A 27,062-nucleotide genomic window follows, 5' to 3' on the forward strand; every position below is an offset into this window, starting at 1 on the left:
AATCTGTATAGTACATACACCCTCATACATACACACCCCCCATACATAAACACATATGTGGCCAGACTTCAGAATTGTGAGTTTGTACAGGTAGCTTTCATTTTATTGCAATTTGAACCCTCAGAGAGGAATAGAAGTACTAGTTGTTGAAGTTAAGATCTGGGGGTGATGATAGCATTATTCTGTGCAGAGTGATTTGTGGGGAGTGGAGTGGGTGGACAGCTGCACACTCACACTTTTGAGAAGCCCAGAGATTTTCTTCCTGTAACCTGTTATCTTGAGATGTAAGCTGGCATTAAGACTGTAGAGAGGCAGTCAGTGTGCAGGACCACTTGAATGGTGATTTATGTTTGTGGCTCGCTTTACTGCGTGATGTGTCTGCATTCTGGGCTTGCTTTGGAGACACAGCTGCACAGCTGTAGCATGGCAGAAATGACATGCACGAGGTTAGAGAAGGACAGCCAATCCATTGAACTCCACGTTCTTACCTCAATTTCACATTTTTAATTTAGATTTAGATTTAGAAAGTTTAGAGACTACTGATGAGACCATAGAGGACAGGGCTTAGAAGTGAAACACACAGGGTTCCCGGGTCGCTCACCTGGTAAAGGCACAGCAGCATGGTGTGCAGGATTAGTCATATAGTCAGGGGAGTGCAAACGGACACCTGCATGGCTGACCTTTGTCCTCCAGAGGCCGGTAGCTCACTGACATCCGCTCTTGAGTTCCTGAGTGGAAAAGAGGAAATCGGCTTATTTGTTGGATTGGAGGATGCCTGCTGAACCTTTAGTTCTCCTCAGCTGTGTGAGGAATGGCTGCAGTGGGGGAACATAATTGGGCACTCTCAATTAAAAAAAAAAAACACACATGAAGTAAGCTACCAGAAAGCAGCAGTTTACCCTTCTTCACACTTCTTCAAGGGCAGCGGTGTGGAGTAGTGGTTAGGGCTCTGGACTCTCGACCAGAGGGTTGTGGGTTCAATCCCCAGTGGGGGACACTGCTGTTGTACCCTTGAGCAAGGTACTTTACCTAGATTTCTCCAGTAAAAACCCAACTGTATAAATGGGTAATTGTATGTAAAAAAATAATGTGATATATGTATAATGTGATATCTTGTAACAATTGTAAGTTGCCCTGGATAAGGGCGTCTGCTAAGAAATAAATAATAATTGGTTGTGTTGTAATCTGAATATTAAAGTAAACAAATTAATAAAAACACAAGCAAAGAACATAGTGATAATTCTAATTAATGCCATCAAAAGAGAAGTGCCTGCATTTTAAAACCTTAATCATCACAACTTTGAAATTAGGTTGTTTGTCCAAGATTAGGTTACTGAATATTTACTCCACATGTTTACAAGGAAACTGCAGCACACAAGTCGGCAATTGTATAAAGCACAGGAGTGTATGGTAAAGCATTGTATAACCCCAGAAAGCATTGTGAATGCACAGGAAAATGCAAAAATGCTAAACTTCTGTAAAGCTGCTGTAGGAGAATAAACTTTTTAAAACAGAGATGTATAATTGGAACTGTATCACATTTTCTTGCATACTAAAATGAAAGCCCCCTGAGATTACATAACAACATGTACAATACAGATACAGAAGAGGTCTATGACTCAAACCCAGACAATTATAAGAAGCAGTCTTGGTCTAATGTAACAGTAGGTAGGACAATGCATGCTCTTTGGGAATCTGTATCACGGCAAATCTAGAATGCTTTTCATCTACTGAGAAAATGTATTTAAGTTAAAAATGAACTGATATAGTATGGGCGAGATATTTATCTTTAAAAATACTACTGCCACAGTCTTTGAACCAACCCTGTTCTAAACAATTTAATTAAACCTCGACCCAGACCCTAAAATAATTAATTATTTCATTTTACCTGTAAACCTGGAGTGTAATGGTCCTCCACGACTGTGATCGGACAGCCCTGTAGTACAGGATTAATTCATTAAGCAACTGGTTTGAACCCTTATACAATATGCCACAATTGAATCCTTGCTTTGTTCAATTTGTTGTGTGCTTTGTTATCAATGTTTTGCCCAGCAGAATGTTTTTTTAACGTTTCATAGTAAAATGGAACTGATTAGATGGCAATTGCTTGAAACTCCTTTTCTGCACTGTACCTGGGGGAATATACTGTAAAGTAAGTAATCATGTAATGCTGTAATTGAGAGCGCATTGTGCTTAGACACAGTTGGAGCAGATTTTTCTTCTCCTGAAAAAACTTAATTAAAAGCACACAAACCAAAAAAGAGCTTTCAAATGGCAAATAAATGGTTAGCATACTCAAGATGTTTTAGGAAACAATGCAGAATTTCAATAAGGCATGCATTTTATTAGAAGGCAGATCTGCACTTCATAGATAGTTATTTCCAGGAGGCAAGGTAAGGAGACCATACTGTACATTTTATTGCACCAAACAAGTAATTTTGAGATTTGAGAAATCAGTTGTGACTGTAGTTTATTAAACACACACTTTTTAGTAGAACAGGTAGTTACTTTTTCTATTTTTTCTTTCTAAATGTGTACTTTAACAGCTTTCAGAGAGTTGAAGCACTCCATCCAAAAGGTTTATTTGTGTTGTAGTTTCCAGAGCAAGCCCTTTATTGCCCTACTTTATGAAGATACACCCCTTACATTTTGACAGTGCTTACATACTGTAAGAGGACACAGGACGCTCCACAGCAAAGTGTGATGCCGAGAAACAAATTCAGTTGGACTTTATGCACAATGACAGTTTTTTTTTTCCTTTCGCATTGTAGAGCAGAAAATAGGGGCCAAGTTGTGTTCTGAAATAGATAAGAAGCTTTCCACAAGAGGTAAGGGGTAAAAATCCCCTATAGGTCCTGCAACATCAGCAAACTCGGAGCCTAATGAGCACATTGCTGGAACATTGCATCATTGCACCAGTTTGCAGTCGGTAAAAAGCATTTAATATTAAAAAAAATAAAAATAAAATAAGGAAGAAGAAATATCATAAAATAGGGCATTCAGTTTGGCGGAGTTATTGATCCCACAGTATAAAAAAAAGCATTTGCCGCCTACATGTGTTCAGGCTGCTTCGTTCAGCACTGCATACACTGTCCATTACTAACGTCTCAGTGCAACAATAAGGTTCCTCCCACTCTCCCACCAGTGAGCTGCAACCTACACAATGCGCGAGTGCTGTGACCTATCTGTCAGTCCTGAAGACAGTCATCTTCGAATGGGGCCCGTTCATGTGGGTGTTCACTGTGGTACTTTTTCAGGCTGTTTAGCACAAAGCAGTAGAGAGCCCTTTTTCTTTTGTGATGGCGTATGGATGAGTCATTAATCAGTTTCAGAATGTGTAAATATGATGCACATGCTAACGAACAGCGACGCAGGAGGCCAGCCCACAGTCGGTTTGCTTCGTTCAGCTAAATTTGTTGTGTGAGAATAATCCAAGGTACTTCCGCATCGTCATTAGAAATTTGGCAAAACTTTTGATATACCGTCAGGGTTTTAATCTTCATAAGACAAAAATAAAAGTTTATGTGTTGGCTGATCTCCCAATCTACCCATCAGTGGTTGTTAAGTAACCTTTTTTTTTTGAGGTGATGAACCAGGATGCTGATCTATCTTTAAATGCATTTTTTCAAAAAAATAAAGTATTGAGTTTACAGTTGTAAATTAGGTCAGATACTTAAAGGTAATTCTGCATTGCAAAAAATTTGGTGAATGTTTTAAGACTTGACTTGCTTTAGATAAAGGTGTCTGCTTACTTGGATAAAGGTATCTGCTAAATAAATAAAATTAAGAAAATAATGCAAACCCTCTCCATGCCAACATTAATGGCATGCAGAGGCAACATGTGGACAATAGCATATCCCCCACTTAGAGGCCTGGGCAGTGCAGACACCGTCGACCTCTGGGACTTGATCAAATCCAGCCATATTGCTCTGCATCACAAAACCGCCTTCACAGATAACACTGAAATACAAAATAGCAAACATATTATAAATCACGGTTATAGAGTATGCAGGACTGTTGCTGCACATAATGTTTGCAGAGTATTTTCACTGCAGCATCTAGTGATGCTTCAGTGTGTGACATGGGATTAAATCTTGATACTTTTGATCAATACAAATGAAAGGTGCTGTCTGCTGGGGACAGTACTAGATAGACCAGCGTCGTCCCTCCAGGTGATCAATACATTAAGGATCCTGTAGTTAACAGTGTGACACACTGGGACCCAGGAGGGAAACAATGAAAAAGGAGACAGAAATAGAAACCATGTGCAGATTAATAGCCACTCCAACATGAGCTGTCTTATTGCTGTGGCTTGCAAACCAGAGTGTAACATGCAGGTCACAGCGGAAATGGGGAGCCACTACACTTTCTAAGACACTTAGTTAGAAAAAGCAGGCTGAAAATAGGCATAGTTACTTATGACATCAGGGTCAGAGATATGTTTTTTTTTTCTTTGTTACCAGTCATAACAGTTTAAAAAATGAACAGACACCCACTTATTTTTTAAATATTGAACATTTCTTTTTGGTCATTGAACATTTTATTGGGTCATTAATCAGCTTGGGGATTATGAGCGATGAAATTTTACTGCTCAACAGTCGTACTGTCTTCTCAGAAAATCTGAAGTGAATGTCATGCTGTTGCTCACTTCTGTCTAAATGAAATCCCAATCTCTATTGCAACACCAGTGGTTAAGAGGGGCTTTCATTTAAGATGTTTAAATGGGAAACTGGACATTTCCTAAAGAGACTGGAGTAGGGGTGAACGTGAAATGTGGTTGCAGTTTGATTAATTGCAGTACGAATAAAAATTGAATAACTAAATAAATACATTTACAAAGGGGCTGCCACAGTATAGCTGGCTGGAAAACTTGCAAGCTACAGTCGTCCATAATCCCAGTTAACTGGTCTGTGGTGTCATCACCAGAGAGAGACAGAAAAAAAAACATTCCCACATTCTTCATTGAAACATTATCAGAATAATACATAGGGCTTTTCCCAAGCTCAATGGCTTTGGCTCGGTACTGCATAAAATAAGTCCTAAATATCTGGAAATTCACTCTGTATCACGTATTGTAGCTTAATTAAGAATGTAGAAGTGTGTACTTTAAGTCTACAATTTGTATATATATATAATCTATAATCTTGCAGAATTTATGAAGGCTTGAGGGTCTGGAATTGGAGGCTGTAGTTCTCAGTTTCAAACAGCTGAACAGGTTGTCCTTTTTACATTATTAAAACCATATCATATGTTCTTCAAAAGCTGAATTGTTTGTTACCATTAATACCACAAAGCAAGTCCATCTGATACGCTGAGATGTGCAGATCAGGCTGCCTGCTCAGTGACTTGTTGGAAATACCCAGAAGCTGTCAACTTGTTAATTTACAATAAATACAAAAAACACAGACTTATCTCTCACCACTAAGTAACAATGTATTTGTGCAACCATTTCCGTCACTAAGGATTTTTTCTACATCAAGTAAACTACGGTTGAATTTCCAACTCCATGTATTTAAAAAAAAAAAAAAAAGAGAAAAAAAGATTAGGTTTATTCAAACAGACAGAAATGGTCAACCAAGAATAGGGAAGTGATCTTGAAGTAGGGGAAGAACAGCTGTACCTAATAACTGCCTTTATAATCCTTCCTCAGTAATACATTTTTCTTTAGGGATTGGCTAATAAGTCATTTATTAATTGCCGTCACAATATTAACTGTTCTTAATTCTGCATAAACACACTACATCCATGTGCTCTAGTTGCTATTAATCAAATTCTCTTTTGTTTCTAAGCATCGCCTTTGGATTATAAATCTGTTGGGGAATGCGTACGATAAACATGCTTTTTGACTTTGCCTTGGCAGAGTTTCAAATAGAGGTTTGACACATCATTCCAAACCTGATTTTTTTAAAATGTACTATTTAATTCAATTTAATAGCACACTATAAGCTGTCTTAAAAAAGGCTGGCATCTTTCTGTTGTAAGGTCTTATTTTACAGATTACTCCATACTGTTTTTTCTTTTTTTGAGAAACGCCACTGGAATGGGTTTTCTGGAATGAGATTCTGCATTGTCTTTAAATCATGTAGAATACACTCCTGTTATACTTACTGGCTGTCACAGTCACACATCAGCCCACCACCTGCTTCCACCTTGCAGCAGGCTAATCCAGGGGGAGGGGCCCTACGGTTTGACCACATTTCCAGTCTGCTAGCATAAGAGTAATCCTATAAAGAGGCTATTCTTTCATCTTATCAGTGAGTGTCTCATTTCTAAACTGAGAATGCTGTAGGCTTGTGTGTAATGGTGAACAAGGGAAAGTTTCCCATTAGCTGTTAGTTTTCAAAACACTTACATACCTGTGTATATTTTAATTGTTAGATAAAAAAAATGTAAACAAAATAAAAAAGACACACAGTCCGAATTAAAAAAAATATAGTTTAATGTTCATGTGCTGTATAACAAATTAAATATATTAGTGTTTACAAAACAACTGGTGCATACTACAGACACAAACGTCATTTCATTTACCACTGCAAAAGTGATAAGAACAGACTACAACTACTAACCATCAACACTGTCTTATCCTATAGATAAAGATGCATGTTTTTCCTCTCTACATACAAATTACGCCTGCTAATGAACACATTTAAAAAAGCAGTTTCTTCACAGGAAAAAGGACCCCCTCTAATGCACAATACTAAACAATAGCAGAAGTACACTTTTGAGGAAACGGTTGCTAACAATTAGGACAGTGTAGTACTATACTCTATAAAATCCAATGGTAGTTGCATATATAGTGCATTGGTTATGGTGCGCAGATGTCTTTATCATACACACATCCATAATCCATTCAGCACTGCAGAGGACAGGAGTCCATGCAGCGTCTTTCACAAAACTTTCAAAACACACTTTAAAAAAAAAAAAAATTCCATTTACTTTTACACCCTGCATTGAAAGCTGTATAGTGAACAGCTATGGAGTGTGGTTTTAAGTGCAAGAGATTATTCAGTGCTGTTGATTATCACACCAGTAAATGGCAAGCACTCACGGAAAAACACAATGACGTACTCCAAAAACCGAAGAGTTGCATTAAATAAAACAAATAAGAGGTATCTGTCTAAAACCCAAACAAGAAACAGAAACATAACATTAAACCTACAGGGACCCAATGTTCTGAATATGCAAATGTGCCTAACTACTTTATTACCAACGGTAAGATATTCATTTGAAACACAGACTCTGAATATGCTCTATGCTAATTCGAACAGCACACACTTTGAACCAAGCAAACATTTGTCCATAATTTCATAGGTAACAGATCATGAACACCATGTGAACTACAGTTTCTAGGCTATTCAACACAAATTTAGTACAGTGCACTGATCAGGAGACAGGAAAAGACGATCACCATTATTAAGACTATTCAGTATTGCTCTACTACAATATACATTTATTGGAACTAGTTTTGATAACATAAATATCATTGTAAGATAAATTGAGGAATGATGCTGCAATTGTTTAAAACGCTGGTCCTGGTATTAAGACAGTCCATTTGTAAGCACAATTATTTCTTTAGTACATTGTGCACGACCTTGTTGTGATTCTACTTTTATATATATTGATTTTTTATAACTTTCCTAGTAAATACATTTACTTTATACACAGCACATTCTTAAATAACATCCCCCAGTACAATATTACTCTGTGAACACATCTATCTACACACAGCTGCTGTAACAACAACAAGTGTGACCAGCAAACATTTGTACAGCCAAGGACAGGTAGCTTCTTTGCTTCTTTGAGAGCAGACTCCCAGTTCCAGGCGCTTTGGCAAAAACATGTTTGAGGCAAGGTTGGTTGTTAAGGCTCTACTGTAGCTGTGCTTGTTTAGTACTTACTAACAGACATCATGTTCAGTACAAAAATCAAGGCAATACAAGGCTATCTAGAATCTTCTGGTTCTGATTTGATGGGCTTCTTCTCAGCAAGGTTTAGGACTCTGTGGCAGAAATCTGTGAAGCTGCCGTTGTCTAAGGGGGAAAAAAAACAAAACAAAAACAAACAAGAAACAGGAAAACATCAGTACTTAAGCAGCAACCAAACAAAATAGAGGTTCATTAAATGTCGCAGCCTGACAGAACACATACACAATGTTATGACATGTTCTCGTTGCCGGTTTTGCCAATATGCTTGCAGGCTGACATTTACTTTGCTTGTGGTTTTGCACAAATTAAAAGAAAATAACCCTACCCACTACCTACTTTATCGTACACTGCAAGGAATTCATACTATAAAATATATTCACAATACAACAGTTGTGCTCAGAAGACAACTTTGGTAATGCTTTTTGAATACAAAATGTATTAATATTAAATAGGTTTCTAAAATGTAAAAGCTATGTGGGGAGAAAGATGGAGGAAATAGTTCTTCTTCATGGCATACTAACATGTGTCAAGCAAACCACTAGCTGTCCACCCGAGTTAAAATCCATCTTAGGTCTCAACAAACAACCAAAACTGCAAAACTCATAGAAAACAGAAAAACTATTTGAATATTGATAAATGGACAAAATCTACTCAAAAAAAATCAAACACTGCCTACATTTGTTTCAGCTGTAATTGCAAAACCTTGCTTGCCTCAGCTTCCACTGTCTGTCTCTGTTTAAGTCTGCCAATTGGATCAGGTATCAAGTTTGCAGTATGTTGGAATGGAGTTTGACTTGTTGATATTCATGTACAAACACAACAGATCAATTGTATAATGGGTGCACTCAAAAGAAATGAAAACTACAGCATGATTTATTCAAAGTGAAATAAGTCAGTAACTACAATCGCATTATCCATAATGGAGTATGGCAGTGCAGTTAATGAGACAATGACAAGTATGTGTACAGCAAAACATGCCATGCGTACAAGAGGCACAACATTTCTTACTATAATTGTAACCAGTTTCAGAGGCTTTATACAGCCATAAAAAAATAATCGATTTCAAAGACAGTATTTACCAGAAACAGTATGTACTATATTCTGAACTAAATCTTCTGGCATAAATTGGAAGCAGATTTCAATAAAAAAAAAACAAAAAAAAAAAAACACCTCTTTTACATATGTTTTAATAGCAATGTCAATATTGTGGTCTCCTACAATTACATGCAATTACAATGGGTCTTCAATTATAACCAAACTATCACGGTATAATACTTAAATAAACTCCCACACTTCCATCCCAGTAGAATTCTCACAACCAGCACAGAACAGTCAAACACTATCTTTAAAGGTAAAGATCACCTCATTCCTGTCTGTACTTGTGCCTGCTAAGACACACTTTATTAAAAGCTACGGCTGCTTTGCTTAGTTTCTTAAATATATCTTGCTATGTGTAAAACGTGCTTGCATGAGATTATTTCTAGAAGCTTTTTTTTGGCAATGTCCAGAATGAGCTGGCATGCAAACAGCAGCAACTGTAAAGCTGAGGGAACATAAAGCCAAATTTTTCAGTAACAGTGGCTGGAAATCTGGTTCCAAGAGACCGGGAGACCTGGCTTGAGGCAACTTTGCTGTATCAAACCCCAAGTCTCCCCTGGTGTGCCACAGAGTGGCCTGAAACCTAGTCTCCTGAAACCAAGTTCCAAGCCACAAAGTGGCTTTGTGTTCCCCCAGTTTAACTCTGTGACAAGGCTTTCCGTTCTCGGCTACACAGTCCTACCTGTAGACTGGGGTTTCCCCTCGCTGGTGGAATAAAACCTTTTCAACTCGTTTGACAGCTGCTTTCCCAGGAGAGGCTCCCCTTCTGCTGCTGTCTGCTGCTGTCGGTGTCTCTGTTGACTGGGGACCCTCAGGTTTAATGGCTTTTCAACTGCGGAATAAAAACAAAAGATGCTTGACATGCCACTCACTGTAATAGCTGATTTTCATAGCCCAGAACATCTGCATTTGTTATTGTCAAGAAGAGTGCTCCAACAACAATTGAAATGCTTCACAGTCACCCAGTGGCCTTTTACTGTCAAATTCCTTTATCAAGGTACAGAAGTAATGAATGAAAAATCATATTACTGTACAAAGCAAGAAAGCTGTACTGCTGAACAGCGTGTCAGATTTCAGGATTTAGAATGAACCAGATAATTGTTGTAATGTAATTTGACATTTAACAATTAGGAAACAAAAACATATAAATATAAAGAATGACTGAGTAACTAAAAGAGGGTCATTAGTAATGTACTCTCTTGTCTCTTACATCAAAGTGAGCAAAGTAAAGTTTTTAAAACTGAGTTTTGTCAACAGGCGGGTCTATAAACCTATCCTGTGGGAAACCACTCAGGATTTAAACAGCTCTAGAAGGCATTTGCAACATTTGTTTCAATAGTTCTCTTTTTGCTTTTCTTGTTTCTATCAAGTGTACAATATGGTCTTCTTTCTCAAAGTGTTGAGGCATTAGACCACATTCATTAATAAGGGTTATTGGTAAAAGGCAGGAACATATAAAGGGAAACCATTTAAAAGGCAACAAAGTGTGCCTCAATGTGTTTCATGTCTTGTAGCCGTGACCATGCTTCGGAACCTCTTTAATGCACCATACATTATCACTGTTATTGAATGGTAACATTGAAAGGAAAAGCACACGCACATAAATGTCATGAAAAGAACCAAAAGTTCTTTGCTTTGCTGTGCAATACTTATGTAATGCAAGTACCTTTAATTAATGCGATGGGTGATACAAACAGAATTATTATTGGTGCTGCAGTGTTTAATGGGAAAGAGGGTAAACTATCCTAATTTAAATAGGGCATCAGTAATATGTAAGGAAGACCACCCTAAACAGATCCTCCTCACAAAGAAGTATCCTACTTTCTTTATGTTTCTATGTCAAATGATAGTGTTACAAAAAAGCTGCATTGTACACGCAGTTTACATGTTGCCTCAGCTATTCAGTTTTTTCTTCTCTCTTCAATATCCCTTTTTCTGTTCATGAAACTCATAGTGTAATAAAGAGATGAATCAGAAACTAACCAACATTAAATCAATACAGTTGTGAAACTGGTGTTGAAATCTCAGAGATTAAATCACTAATTAATATTTTCTCAATCTCTGTGAGTAAGTATAATATAATATAATATATATATATATATATATATATATATATATATATATATATATATATATATTAGCTCAAAAAGCCAGCTGCCCAACGTTTCGATATGTTGTACATATCTTTCTCAAGGGAGCCTGTGTTTGAATCCAAACATTGGAGGTATTTATAGGTTTTTGATGGCATGACAACTACTTGTTATTGTTTACATTCAAATCCATGATTTATTCTTACATGATGTAATGGTGTTCTATATATTGTGACATCATTTTTACTTCTATCTTTGAATCTGTATTAATTCTAATTAACACTACTTTATATAAACTTATATTTTTATTATATCATGCAATGCTTGCTCTGAGGATCAGTCTAGATTTGGCCTCCCCAGCTCATTAGCATGCACAACTTTTGAATGAATTTTGTTTATTTATTTAAATGTTATATATTTATTGAAGTTAATTAGTTCATTCTTTTCTGTTGAGTCCCGCTGGCATTATCGTGTTCAGTCTATTTATCCATTTACTTTCTTTTATTCTTCTATATGTCGCATTGTCTAATTTGAGCTGTTCTAATACTACAAACTTTACATCATTTATGTCATGTCCTTGACTGGTGAAGTGCTGTACTATTGGTTCATTCATTTTTTATTTCTAATTAATGAAAGTTGTTTCTGAATTCTTTTATATAAAGTAGTTCAAGTCTCTCCAACATATTTGATTTCATCACATTTTTCACAGGCTATTCCATAAACAACATTGCTATTTTTACAGTAGGTATTAGTTTTTAGTGGATATGTGTTCTTATGTTTAATTATATTTTTACTTTTGTCTATGTATTTACACACTTTACATCTACTAGTGCACATGTTCGTAGAACCTATTTGGTCAATTATTCTTTTATGTTTACTGTGAACTAAAAAATCTCCTAAATTAGCTTCTCTTTTGAATGCTACAACTGGGGCCATAAGAAATACTTTTTTTAATTTTTCTGAATTATGTAGAATCCGCATCTTAGAAATATTGGGCAAAAGTTTAGAGTAAGTCATTACTTATGGGACTCTTTTGACCTTTTTATCTCTATTTTTATAATCTAGTAGATCATCTCTTTTTAGTTTATCCACTTTTCTTAACTCCGTCTCTATAATTCTTTCTTTGTATCCTCTTTTTTTAAGATTTGTTTTTAATACATTTCTTTGTTTTACATAGTCACTTTCTTTAGAGCATATTCTTTGTATTCTTATTCCTAGACCCTTTGGGATTGCCCTTTTAGTGTGTATCGGATGTGCAGAGGACATGTGTAAATACTGGTGCATGTCAGTAGGTTTACAGAAGAGGTCAGTCTCAATTGAACCTTCTTCAGGTTTTACTATAGTATCTAAAAATTCTATTTCTTTCCTTGTCCATTGAAGGTCCACCTTAATATTACTGTGTATTTCATTTGCCATTTTATGAAACTGGAAAAGAGACTCTTCTCCATGTGTCCAAACCCCAAAAATATCATCTACAAACCAAATGTACTCTAAAGGTTCTCTTTCCGATTTTCTAAGTAATTGTTTTTCCTATTTCCCCATGTATGTACTGGCAAAATGCATTCCTAATTTAGATCATATTCTTATCAACAAATGTAAAATAACTGTTTTCTAAAACTATGTTGATCATGTTCAGTACCTCTGCTGTAGGTATTGATTTATCTAGTCTATTATCTAGTGCTTTTTGACAAGCTTCTAAAGTTTCTTTACGAGGGACACTTGGGTACAAGGATTTTATATCCATGCAAAATAAAATTGTATTCTCTGGAAGGTTGTGTTTTAGTGATTCAAGTCTTTTTAAAAATTGTGTTGTATCCTTAACATAGCTTGGTAATTTCTCAACGTGCGACCTAAGTTGTTTTTCTGCTATTTCAGCTATTATGTGTGTTGGATTATAAATTGTACTGACTATCATTCGCATAGGGTGATTTTCTTTGTGCATTTTAGGATTTCCTCTTGCTAGGCCTGTTCTTGCATTATGTGGCTGCATGTATTTTTTTTAATTCTTTTGATATAATTCCTTTATTGTATAGTCTCTCTGCAATTTCCTTAACCTCTTTTACCGATGTATTGATCTTATTGCTTTTAACTTCTTCATATGTATTTGTATTATTTAATTCACATTCTACAGATTTCATATAGTCATCTGTGTTCATTATCACTATTCCTGAGCCTTTATCTGCTGGTCTTATCATTATATCATCATCATTTAACAACTCAGTCATAGCTTGTTCTTCAATATTGGTTAAATTAAGTTTACATCTTTTCTTTAGTCCTACTATTATTTCTTGTTTAACTACTTCAATATACATATCTAACCATTTATCTCTTCCATCTGGAGGAGTCCACGTGCTTGTACATACTTTGCGATAACGTTTAGTTCACTAGGCTTTGTGATAACATTCAGTTTAATCTTTGTTTCCGGTCAGCTGCATTAAAGACTGGATGGATGTCAAACATGTTGTCAGCACAGTTCTCCAATAAGGACCTAGGACTTGAGAGATGTATTATAATATTTTGAGCAAAAAAATAAATAAAAACTGAAAATATGAATTTACACCCCACAGGGGAAAACACCACTGGGATTTACTGAATCTTTTACAGCACCAGTGAATCCCCAGCTATTTTTCAGGGTGATTCCCCAGTTCTGTTATCCCAGCAGGTTAACAGGTGGATCAAATCACCCACTTAGTGCCCACGCTTATCCCTGAATTACATATTCTTTTATATATTGTTTGTTTATATATTATACTTGGAACTCTCCCTTTTCCCCATTTACTAATGTATACTTGCTGTCAACTAACTAACAAGAACGCAATCAGCCTTGAGTTCTGCCAGCTGCAGATAGCAGCCCACACACAGAACTTCTGACATTGTTGGGGGAAACCTCTCGACATTACATTATATAAATTACCAAGGTGGGGAAAGAGATGAAAGTCTTTCTTTCTTTAAAGGTGCTTGTGGCAGAGCAGGGCTCTGCCGTTAGAAATACTGGCAGGGATGGAGTTAAATTCTCCTCCCTGCCCAGGTTGATTGCGGCAGGTGGGAGCAATCAACCAATTAATTATCCAATTAAATACTCAGCCACCTGGCATAAAAGGAGGCCTCAGCCTCCCATTTGGCGGAGAGTTCTAGAAAGAGAGGAAGCAAGTGGTTTGCCTGGGTGTGCTGGTGTTTGTGCATTTTGTAATCCAGTGAAGGCAATGCCTAGCCTGGAAGCCTTATTCTTTTGTAAGTTTCATTTTGTGTGTATTTTGTGTTTTGAAACCTTTTTGTTTGGCCCTCGTGCCGGTTTATTTTGTATTTTTTATGTATTAAAAGCTTTATTTTTGAACTTTTTCACACTGTCTCTGAGTCTCAACCTCTGTCATCCTGTCACAGTGCTTTTCACAGTTATTAATTTTTCAAAGCAAACTATACTCTTACTTGTAACGTGTTTGTGCAATTTCTGTGACTGCTCCTCCTGCACTGGAAAATGTTTTAATGCCTCTGCCTCCCAACCTGCAGCTCCTGTTCGGGTTTATAGTTCAGTAATAGCTTGAATAACAGTGGCCAGTATGCGTCATTGATTAAAGGCCCTGCTGTGCTTTTGCTGTATCTACGAAGCTGAGGCAAATTGGTACTATTGCACATTGATTTACCCACCCCAGACTGCAGACTGTTAAATCATTTCATTAGCTCCACTGTACCTTGTCGCTCTGTCGCATTATCAGCAGACAATCCATTAGAGTTGTGCTCCTCTGTACTGCGCTTAAAATCAGTGGCTGGCAGACGCCACTCCGAGAAGTGTAGCCTCTCCTGAGCTGTGGTGTCGTGAAGGAGCTCCATATGCTTTTTCACCAGTCTCTCCAGCTGGACCTGAAGCAAAACATCAGCTGTTACTTTTCACAATATTGTAAATTATGAGGGTCACTGTCAAAATAATGTTGTGATGTTTCGGTCATCATTTATGACTTCATCAGTGAGTTCGCCAAGTGTCTATTTACAGTTATTAATTATTCACATAATCACATATTTTCAACCATAACGAATCCCAATGTGCTACTCAACCATGAAATCAAAATGTCTTGCTTTTATCTTAAAAGGTCATTAAGTTTCACACTTTTTCTAAAGCAGATGCAATTCAATCGATATCGATTTAAAAAGACAAAATGCTGTGTGAAAAGATAATTACATTTCGGATTTGAATGGTAGCTATGATGTCATTTGAGAGCTGTTGAAAAGCTCAGGGCACTCACCTTAAAAATGGCAGGCTCTCCAATGAGAATACTTTCAGGCTGCTTGGCTTCACACTATGCTAAAAGCAGACTAAGAGCTAAATGAATTACTGGTCTGTTTCAGATATCTGTGCTACAGAGGAAAAACAAGCCTGCTCAAAGTACGTTTTTGCAGTTTAAAAGGATCAGAGTTGAATCTTAATATAGAGCTCTCTTGTTGTTGTTTTATAATTTATAATTTATTTGTTTGGCAGACGTCTTTGACATAAAAACTAAATTAAGTATTGAAAACAGTGAATTAATTAAGGGGTTATACAGTGAAACAGAAATGTGTGCTTCTCAAACATAATGGTGGCCAAAGTCTACACACACACACACACACACACAGCCAGACTATTGGCCTTTTTTTCCTTTTACCTGGATATTATGAACCACCATTTCTTCACCTTTAGCCTTTGCCAATGTTAGTTGCTCTTTTAGTGCTTCCTGTCTCTGTTGTATGGTCCGCAATGCCTCCTGAATATCAAAAAAGGTGTCCTAGAAAAAAACACAAAGACATTAAGACCCAAACCAGAGTCATTTATAGTACACAAAAGCTGACAATGTAGACATAATTACAGCTACTTCAACAGCAGACAGGCTCACTCAATGTCTTGTTGCCGGATGTCATTCTCTGCAACAGTCTGGGCAGATAACCCCATTGTCAACAGGTCATTTAGACCCTTCATAAGGCCTTAGCTATTCCATCAATCATCTTACCTTTGGTTCATGTGGCAACATGTAATACATCTGGCAGTGTGACTTACTTTCTATGAAATTGCATGTTATGATTTAATTAACATTAATGTATTTACAGGCAAACCACTCAAATCAATAAGCATTCAAGTGGTGGGTGTGAAAGTGAGTCTTTTTAGTTCTTATTGACAGTTTTTAATTGGATTTTCAATGACAACCACTGCTTTAAAAAGTTCCTTTCGTTAAAGAGCGTTTACAAAGCACTGTACGATCGAACAAGAAAACAGGTTAAAAATTCAAATGAAACACAATAACAAATAAAAGAAACAATACCTGCCAAACCAGCCCTTTGAATTTGCAACAACGGTCCTGCACTTGTCCAGGCCTACATTGTTCCATTTGAGGAGGTCAAATATCTGATACAAACACTAATAATGTCTGTAAAACATGACTAAATACAACTAAACAGATTCAGTATGCCTTATGAATTGTGGGAAGATATACTACAGACATTTGGAGCAGGGTAAGGAAAACCCCTTTAGCCTTTTGTACACAGTTGAGCCAGAACATTTAGCCAGGTCAAGAGTTTCTGACTTAGTCCCTGTTAGTACTACCTTATCTAAGGTTACATTATAAATCCAGTCGTAAGTAATCAGCAGATCTTTCAAACACTGGATCAGCACTGTTTTACAGCAGTTTTGATTAACCCCCCCCCCCCTTTTCAGAGATGAAAATAAAACTTCCATGGCAGCCTTAGTAACATATCTGAGACCGTCTGGACTACAAACTAGAAGAGCCATCCTAATAAAATATAGTGTAAAGCATACAGTGAAGGACTAAAAAATCCTTACAAATAAAGGCTTTTTTAAATCATGTTTTTTTTTTTTTAATCATTGTTTTTCTACTCAATTAGAAATTCCCAATTTGAATTTGTAAAGGTAATATCCTCTTTTCACTTGCCGAACCTAAGCAACACATTGTCCCAAGCTACTGAAGTACTGAGGCAGGGGTCAAGTCTGGGACACCTCTGTCTGGAATCGTGGGGCACCTGCCCAGTAGGGGGTGCTGAAGGACAAACTAAACCCAGCAGTGCTCCCTGTGGGCCCTCAATCAAGATCAGCAACTCAAGATTCAAACGAGTAAACCCCCTCAACTTACACGGTAGTGCCTTTACTGGAATGGTCAGCACAGCTATTATGATTTTTTTTTAGTTCTACTATGAATCATGGGTTTACTTTTGCATACCTGCATACAGTGATATCGCTATTTGAGAATGCAGATAAATACTGTATGTGCATCTAAAGAGATTGTGTACATTAGGGGCTAAACTGCTCTAGACTTTGTTGTAAAAATAATTGTTTAAACACCATACTGAGAGTTTATTTTAACATTTTGACTTCAGCTAACCTTGGCTCTGCTCTTACACATTTTAAATTAATCTGCGGTGACAGTAAACAACCATGGGTGTGGGTGATTCCTAGCGCACCCACTTAATGATGTCATGTGTACTTCAAGATTATGGGTAGGTGCGATTGATCTCATCTGGGCTTTCCTTTTCAATGTGGGTGGGAAAGTCAGTGGTGGGGAGGGGGTCTTGCATTGCTTTTTCTAAAGCATAGACAACTATTTCAGAAAGGCACTAAACAGTCTTGCAAGTTTACTTTTATATTTTATTTAATTTTAGTTTGAAAAGCATTATATATTTTGTTAGAAATGCATATTATTTGAGAAAGTCTTTTTAATGCATTTGTTCCATTTATACAGTAATCCATCGTATATCTGTCCATCACATATCCGCCCTAACTGTTTATCCACCATGATCAATCTCTTCAGCAACATTAGTTTATTATTGAACAAAGAAGATTAGTTCAGAGATTGTAGATCTGACCAAAGTTATTGTACACTGTGTTGTATGTGCTCAGTGCGCTGCCATTGCTGGTAGTGTCACATGAGCTGTTCAGTGTGTTGATATGTAAATAAATCAAGTTCACCTGCGAGGCGTATCAACTTCAACCTCCGAACTCCTGCCTGTCACTCAGCAGTGAATGCATGCACCCACACTGCAGACGGCTACTCTGTCACAAGCATTAATACCCTGTATCTTTCTGAAGAAGGGATTTAGTGGAGCTCCCTAATAAAGGTGAATCTCAAAACAATAATTGTGTGAATATAGTAATTGTTACAGCTGTGTATAATGGTATTTAAAACATTTATTATTTATCTGCCTTTTTACATATCCGCCCTTACTCTGGTCCCACCACAGTCAGATACACGACGCATTACTGTACTTCCAAGTCTCCCGCAATGGCTTGATCTTTTGCCTAACCCTAACCCTAAACACTATAAGTTTATCTCTGACATGTAACTCACCATTTACTGAATCCTGTATGGATAGAGCAATAAAGTGTGAATCCTCGTAGGCCTACTGAATCTGGAATCATTAAAATACTCCAAAAGTTGCTCATGTTTTTATTTTTTTCAGAAAGCAGCACAGATGCAGAAATATGAAGGACACAGTTGCCTTTTCGATGAGCATTTGGCAGATTCAAATGTGTTGTTTACAGCAATAGGTTCTGGCTGCCAGTATTATGTTGGCCAAAACCCAAGTAAACTACATTATCTTTAAAATAATAAAATGTTGTTACAAGAGCTCACTTATTCTATTAAGATGCTATAGAATCTTGGAGAGGCCCCATTGTACTACATACAAATCCTAGTGACACCAGAATGCCCCTTAGTAAACACTAAACAATAGTGGAGGACAGAACACTGGGGCACAGCAGTCTGACATAAGTCTTAGTTATTGTTACTGCCAGGCTCTAAACAAACTAGAAATGCTGCTTCAAATAAATATGAATTCATTAATTTTTACACATGGATACATCAAAAGATATACAGCATATGGTCCAATGCTTTGCTACCAATTTTAGTATTCTGAAGAGAAGTTAAACTGTATACATTCCTGTGGTCAGTTTCTGTTATAAATATATTATGGATATGGTATGTGAATGCTATTTTATACAAGATTTGATTACAACAAATTTATATTGCTTGTCAACAGAGATCTGCATCCAAAGGAATGAACTAAACACATTTCCTAAATTGAGAAGTGCTGTTGTTAAACATACAGAGTGTTAATAGGATCTGATGGCCACTCCTACACACTCAGCCCACAGGATTACAATCACATTCCAAAAATAAAGAATGTCAACAGTCAAGGTCTGATCCAAATACGAAAAAGCAACAGCAAAACAGTGCGCTAATACTGTCCTTTTTTGTTTTTTTCTTTTGAAAGATTAAAATCTAAATAAATTACCTCTGTTTTCATCCTTTTGGGGGATGGTTCATCTCTTTCTCCACATTTAGACCTAAAAAAGCAAAAACAAAACTGAAATTATATATGTATATATCTATATATTTCAGGTTGGTTTTGGGCAGTAATGCATTAGTAGCTCAGCCACGAGTGATAACAATACTTTCTGACACATATTTTATATATTATGTTTCTAAAAGCATACACAAGTGAATCATATTTAAAAACAAACCACCACCATTATCGCTCTCTCTACAGCCAGCAGAGTAAAATGGAGAAGAAACTGTAAATTCTAAATAAAGACATTGTTCAAAGTTTTCCCCTTTTTTCTTTCATTTATTTTTTTTTACTGACAAAATGAAATTCAAAAGGTGTTTGTAAAAGTATTTTTCAGGTGTCTGGTTTCTCCCACTGAATGCAAATATGACCTTGTGAAGTTTATATCAGCATTTTTTGTTTTGTTTTTTTTTCATTTTCTTTAAAAAAAAAATCTCCTTTTGTTATTGGTCTTAACCTAATTTCTCGTAATAGTTTGGTTGAATATCCATGTCTTTATTTTGAATGTATTAGTTCTTCTCCTTTGCACTATGCTTGTTGTAGAGTGATAATGGGCGGTGGTTTGTTTTTTAATTGAAGCTGCCGACCAGGTAACGTCATGATGTCAGAACATGTATAATTACAAGAATATATTTTTTGCACGTGCATGATACGATTTGATTTCCATTACATGAAGGTAGATGTTAACCCTTCATGCTGATTTGAACTCAGCTCTCGCCAAGATAAGCACCAACTGTAGCTTTACAGTAAACTAATGTGATCCATCTGTGTCTCCATCCATTTGCATTTCCTTCCATCTGATGATGTAGATATCCTTCTGACTGGTGTTGATGGCTGAAGTGTAATGCTGGCTCCAGGGATCAGCTTACTTTGCCTCCACAGAGCATCAGCACACACAGCGGCTGCGATGCTGGCCCCAGTGTGGTCTACCCAGCGCATCAGCATGACAACCGTCTGGATTTAGCTAAGTAGGGTACATCTCTGGGGTCTTCAAGTGGGCACCTTCCACCTTTCGTCAACTAGCCCACGACACCCCAAGAGGGAGTAATATGCCCTATTCAATCCTTAACATGTACTGCTAAACTATCATAGCATACTGTGTCATCTTTGTTGCGTAGGCTTTATCCTTTTTAGTGATTACATTGAATCAAGTCAACAATGTACCAGTATAAACTGGAGCCAGGGGTCTCAGATAACACGCACTGCTTGCTCACTGCTAGGAGCAATGCAGTTTTACAAAAGCATGAATTGAAATGGCATCAACTCCTTAACCTCAGGGGAAAAAAATCCCATTATAATGGATAAGTGCTGTAGTCATCTTATTAAAAAAAAAACATGTTCTGTAGATTACAAAAACATGATGCCGAACCCAGCTCTATGGAGGACTGAGAACATGCAATACATGTTTGTACAAAGAAAACAAAATTGAAATTGCAGCAAATTAAAGCAGGGCACACAATTACTAAAATTAAGATACCTCTGTTCTGTGGCTACAGTGGATTTGATTCTTGTGTCTAGTTTATATCTGAATCATGCAATTGAACAAAAAAGCTGGTTCTGTAGTGGACATATTTAAATGCGATTATAATTATGTTGATTCAGGCATGGTTGTGCACATGAAAGTGGTATTGACAATATTAGAGTTATATTTAGCCAGATTGCTTTCAACACTATGTTTGGTGGTGTACAAAAATCTTCTAATGCACTTACTTGCTAGTCCTATAGGTGTATTTGTATGTGACTTCCCGAGAGATCTGCCGAGCCAGTCCAAACAGCTCGTCTCTCCGGGTCAAGAGTGCATTGTCCTTAATGCACATCTGGGCAGCAGCTTCATTGACTGTCAGCTAAAAAAAAAAAACAAGGCAAAAAGAAGCATGAAAAATCCATTCATTGTTTATTTCAAGATCTGTACTTTTTAAGTGAGATCTGCAACATAATACACATTCCCAGCATTAGTGGGGTATGTTCCATTAATTTTTTTTGCATGAATAGCATAGTTTTAACTTTATAGCAGCAGTGCCCCACAATCATGTTCAGTTTTACACTAAGATAAAAATTGTCAGCTGTAGGGGTTTAGAAATGACACCTTCGGGATCAGTTCAGGCACATATTGTACTGATGTTTTTCTGTAGAGACCTTTCTCCTGAACAGGATGGCTTGCTGGTAAAATGCGGAACTTGCTGTCTCGCTGCAGTGAGACTCAGCGCTCTGCCCTGTTTCTGTACCTCATGCAGCGTCAGGTGCTTCCCATCTTTCCTTTTGGAGTCAAAGCGCCCGTAGATGGCGCTATACTTGCGGATCTCCTCCTCCTTGTGGGGGTCCTCGTCGCTCATGTCAAAGATGTGGCTGATCATCTTGGCCAGCTTCTTGTTGTTTTTCAACTGCTCCTTCACCTCCGCAGAGTCCGTCTTGGGCAAACCCGGGGCCATCCTGTCCACACACTCGGCCACCGACTGCACTGCCGCCGCGTCCAGGCTCTCCAGGGTTTCTCTCGGAGACGAGGGGGAGCCCAGGTCTGCAGGGGAGAGGCTTTGCTCGCTCTCAGTAGCGTGGCTCCCTTGCCAGAACCTCGGCTCGCTGCCACTCTGCATGGGGGAGCTAGACGACGCTTCTGATTTGCTGGGCCCCACACAGGTGGCAGCAATGCTTTTGGGGATCTTAACGTGAGGTTCTCTGGTGTTATTGTTCCTCTCATAACTGTTGCCTGGGGAGCCCTCTGGCAGTTTATAGATGGGGATGCTGCTGACGGGCAAGGAGGTCAGAGGTTGATTGAAAAGAGTAGGGTTGGTAACCCAGTCACGCAAGGACTTCTGCAGCCTCCTGACATGCAGTGGTTTGCTGGCCATGCCCACCAGAGCCATGATCTCCAAGAACTCCTCTTCTCCAGCCTCACACAGCTGCTGCACGTCGTCGCCGCCTTGCTGGATGAAAGCTTCGTAGTACAACAGCAGGTTGGCTCGCTGCAGTATCCGGTAGAGCTGCAACTCCCCAAGGGTCCTCGGTAAAGTCGCTGCCATCCCTGACCCAGATCACAATCTGTTTAAAAATGTAAAAAAAAACTCACAGTCAGTAAGTAGAGGGAGCCAGAAATGGTTGCTGCAGTTAGAGACCCAGAAAAAAAAAAACTCTTGTCTGTTGGACTCCTTAGCTGTTTTGTGATCTACATACCACACTCCACCTCTGCTATCCGTGGGTGGCCTCATACAGACTCTGCTTGTATTCTAAATGATTGTCCCCTGATGTTGGCAGCAGCGACCTCGATAGCTGAGTGCACAAATTAATAAAATAAGGAGGGGGGGGTCTCCAGTATAATGGAAAATATCTCATTCTGAGCAAGCTTTGGCTAATTTACTTGCAAGAAACAGTCTGTAGCAGTCTAGGGGCTTGTCCTCCCACCCTTCAATCAGTTGCTAATGATCACTCAACCGGTGATGTGTTTATATGACCACACTTAGAATTACTAATTGCTGTGCTTCTGCTTACATATCCCCTTCCGGAAATCACTCATAAGCCATGGGATAGTTTTTACAACTTAAACTTGGGTTAACAGCACATTCAACAGCCAAGAGATGCACGAATTGTGATGTGCAAGAAATGCAATAGGAGCTGCATTTCTTAATGTCTGCTACTGGTCCTTTTATGAGCACTCCCATACTCACTTCTCAAGCCTTGATTACTATGGACTACTTTAACTCAAGACTGCAGGAGGCTGTGTGGTCCAGTGGTTAAAGAAATTGGCTTGTAACCAGAAGGTCCCCAATTCAAATCCCACCTCAACCATTGACTCATTGTGTGACCCTGAGCAAGTCACTTAACCTCCCTGTGTTCCGTCTTTCGGGTGAGACGTAGTTGTAAGTGACTCTGCAGCTGATGCACAGTTCACACACCCTAGTCTCTGTAAGTCGCCTTGGATAAAGGCGTCTGCTAAATAAACTAATAATAATAATAATTTGTTTGGTGGAACTTGTAACCTGATTTTTACTCAAAAATGTATTTCTGCATGATATTATATATCAGTCCCTGCTGAGCCCTTATCAATAAATACCCAGAGAAAGCAATTACCAGTGTGCCCTTGTGGCGTTTTTTTTTTATCCTGACTCAATAAACCAATTCCCTTTGCTTGGGCTTACTCATATTCTGGTGACTAAATTAAATATGCCAAATATCAGTGAGTAATAAATGATTATTAAGAGCATATCACTGGATAAAAAATATGAATATGCAACTTCACGTATACTGCTTGTGTATCAAATGATTTCTAGCTTTGAGCTAAGCATTATGCATCATTTATCCTTGAATCCTATATAGTCCTTAGGCCAGTAAAACAATTGTCATTCCCACCCAGAAACTCGCTGAAATAAATGTTTGGTCTATGAAGTACACATTCAGCTTAGTTCATCAAGCAACAACGGATGAGTGGAAACGTGTATCCTGTCCGGCTTAATTAACAATGTAACAGTCTTTTTCAGTCATGAATTAATCTATACATAAATAAAACCGTACTTTTAAAATAAAAGTGTAAATCAGATTGGCATTATATAAAACATTAAAAGCTATTAAGATGCACACTCATTTTTACATGTAAATAAGTTATAACTAAGTTTTCAACCTTTGCATCTTGTTAAAAGAAAACGACTTTTTGATCTGCGATCTGGTAAATAACATGAAAAAAAGCCAGGACTGCATTATTTAATGCTTTCTTCTTTGCACAGCTGCTGCTTAAAACGCCCACTTGAGCCTTTCCCTGCTTTTTTGGATTTCTCTGGGAATCACCCACACATCAACGAAATCCACCCCGTCCTTCCTGTCAAAATGGGCAAGGCTACACTCTTTATTATAAAAGTCACAAGCACATGTAATATAAAGCAAAACCCCCAGTTTAATAAAATAAAAAATACTTGAACACCACAAGCCTACAATAAACGATTCATAATAATGTTGCCATTATTTATTGCAAATGCACATACCTTTTTTTTTTTTTACAGTTGAGTTGTACAATTTCTTTCTTCACTATATAATTTTTTTGTTCAGATTTCGAGTTCAGTTAGAACTTGCAAATGATAGCCCTCTTCTTGGGATGGGGACTTTTTCCAGCTTCCTACTGGAAGGGGTGAATGAATACTCCGCACAGGATGATCCTGCCACGCCAACAGAGCTGTGCACACAGCCTTTGATGACAAAAACGCACCGATCACTGTCTTTAGGTTGTCCTTACACTGCGTAAATGTGAGGGTTTAGAGTTTTAGTACGAAGGGCCTGGGAGCTGTTGGTTTCCCCCTCCTCCCCTCTGCTGTGATATTGGGATATTCCGCTCTTGCCTCATTGCACTCTCACTCCCACACTGCAGGGTGACGCAGATCCTGGCGTGGGAGGCTGCGGGGCGTGGGAGGCTGCTGCTAGGAATACCAAACATCACAGTACACCAGCGGCAGCAAGCAGGGAGTTATAAACGCGCCTTCACTGACACGAACGTACGGAAGAAAGCAGACAGATTGACCTCACCTAAAATAACTCGTACTGCACGAATTAAATACAACTTTTGCAAATTGCTTAATGCATGCATCAATGATGTTTTTCCTCATTGCTGATGGTCATGTAATTGTATTTACTTGTCATAATAATTTGTGTTATCCCCACCATACAGCGTCTTTCATCAGTTCATAACCATTTGTTTCTTATTTTTTTGTACACTATTTGTAAACAACAGCAACAAAAAATCCTTTGTCATTTCACGTTTTTTTTTTGTTGACTTGATCAAAGATTAGAGTTGCGTTTCTAATTTTCGTAGTTGGCGTCACAATGCTCAGGAACACCCACGCACACCCACATTCAAAACAACTGAGGGTACAGTAGAAACTTCTCTAATTTACAACATTTACGATGACAACAAAACGCAGCCTACTTTTACAGGATTAATACACATCTTATAACATAAACCTCAAATGTTAACCGATGCGATGTGAGCATGTGAAATGTTGTCCAAGACATCAAAGTCATTACGTCATACTGGAGGATTAAACAGTGTTTACTAACAACTGTCATGCTATATTCTTCTGGATGTATCATCTGTTTCACTTTTCATGAATTTCTGAAATAGCAAGAATCCGCTCTATATTTTGTGAATAGTTTTTGTTTGTTTGTTTGTTTTGTTTTGTTTATTTTGTTTAGAAAAGCTTTAGGCTTTTTTTATTGATACTACAACGAACTCAGTTGTTGCACACTTGTTATTATGTTATGATAAACGTACTGGGAGTTTGGTTTTCTCTTAAGTGCCCTGAAACAGAGAACATTCAAACAGTATGTTAATAAGGCAAATGTCCAACCTACTGCCTGTTTGACATCCTAATGCAATTAACATTATCCATGCAGTTTGGTACATGTACTGTAGATCAGCAATATACTGCACACAGAGCATGTCTGCAGATGTCTAATGTTTTTAATTATTACAATGTGTTGTATGTGTACTGTATTTTAGATGGTTGAAAAATACATTTTATTGATGAACACTATTGTAATCAATGGAATGTCTTGTTCTATATTTCGAGTTCCACAGGAAAACAGGCGTATATTTGTTTTAATGTTTATTTTGCCAGGTTATTGGTGAACTTGACTGTACTTTCCATTGTATTTAAAATAGTTGGCATTTAGTAAGCAGACAGCATATTTAAATCAAGACGTTAGGCAAGACATTTTATGAATATTCTGTGTTGCTTCTGCACCTGGCCACGGCTTTTCCTGCCTTTGCATATTGAACGTTGTACTGCCGAATTACAAACAGAATTGTGTATTTAAACGTGTATGCCTGTTCAGCTTACTGAGCACATACAAAGTCTGAGATGAAAATGCACAATGGCCACCAGTGGCACCGCGTGTATTTGGGCAGTAACAACTACTAGTATTTGTTTAGGAAAAATAATCTATAGAATAGATTGATTAGTGTAGCATTTCTTACCACGTGCTGCTCTTTTGAGGGTGTGTCTCAATGCACAGTCCAGATGCATTATTCCTCACAGGGAGGTTTCAAATGTGATTGCAGCTGTGTGTGCGTCCAATTAAAAAATTGAATGTTGAAGGGGTTTTACTGAAAGCATGCTTTCAGAACATATGTTCTTACTTGTTGCAGAGTACCATTTCCTCTTTAATTGAAACTAGCTGTGCCGAGAAGTAGCAGTGTCATTGTACTTGCTTTAAACAATCCGCAGTGCCTTTCTTTTTTTCATGAAAGCCAGTAGTGTCACTCCAAATGATAAAGACATTTTACAGTGTCATTCATGTCCAATGAAAACAGCAGGCCAATTACCTTAGTTCTCTAGAAGCTAGTAGTTATATCGGTGGCTTGAATTAGCTGTGACAGGAACTTTGTTGAAAAGCGATGGAGTCATTCTCTTTGTTATGGGAAATTAGCAGTCATTCTCCCTGTTGATAGAAAATGAATAGTTCAAATCTGCATATGTGTAAATTAGTGACAGTATTCCCGTAAATATTCTTTGCTGCAAAGCCCTCCTGGTAAAAAAAAACAAAACAGCAACAGTGATATTCAGTTTGCTTTGTTGAGCATGCATGTTCCTTTACTTGTGAGTCAATGAACGAGTCAAAAGCTCACATAAAAGTGAGAAATAATAACATT

At 37.7% G+C, this 27,062-nt stretch overlaps 1 protein-coding gene across 1 annotated transcript; it reads right to left on the minus strand.

The window, feature by feature from the left end:
- Positions 1 to 6,421: 6,421 nt before the first annotated feature.
- On the minus strand, positions 6,422 to 24,855 carry LOC117403061 (NGFI-A-binding protein 1-like). The gene is made up of 8 exons (XM_034924170.2): positions 24,403 to 24,855; positions 21,661 to 22,471; positions 21,146 to 21,279; positions 19,382 to 19,433; positions 15,748 to 15,867; positions 14,803 to 14,971; positions 9,706 to 9,855; positions 6,422 to 8,030 (listed from the first exon to the last, which is right to left on the minus strand). Exons 2-8 carry the CDS (start codon positions 22,450 to 22,452, stop codon positions 7,942 to 7,944), a joined length of 1,506 nt encoding a protein of 501 aa, XP_034780061.1. The 5' UTR covers positions 22,453 to 22,471; positions 24,403 to 24,855; the 3' UTR covers positions 6,422 to 7,941.
- Positions 24,856 to 27,062: the final 2,207 nt, after the last annotated feature.

This window comes from Acipenser ruthenus, chromosome 10 (assembly GCF_902713425.1).
Source record: "Acipenser ruthenus chromosome 10, fAciRut3.2 maternal haplotype, whole genome shotgun sequence".
NCBI lineage: Eukaryota > Metazoa > Chordata > Actinopteri > Acipenseriformes > Acipenseridae > Acipenser > Acipenser ruthenus.

What these genes read in the sequence shown, in the direction of transcription:
- LOC117403061 (XM_034924170.2), bottom strand. Translation starts at nt 22,452, where the DNA reads ATGGCAGCGACTTTACCGAGGACCCTTGGGGAGTTGCAGCTCTACCGG. An exon ending in TACACCTATAGGACTAGCAA is followed by an intron (nt 19,434 to 21,145) that starts GTAAGTGCATTA and finishes TTGCTTTTTTAG; the next exon opens with GTCTAAATGTGGAGAAAGAG. An exon ending in CCAAAAGGATGAAAACAGAG is followed by an intron (nt 15,868 to 19,381) that starts GTAATTTATTTA and finishes GTTTTTTTCTAG; the next exon opens with GACACCTTTTTTGATATTCA.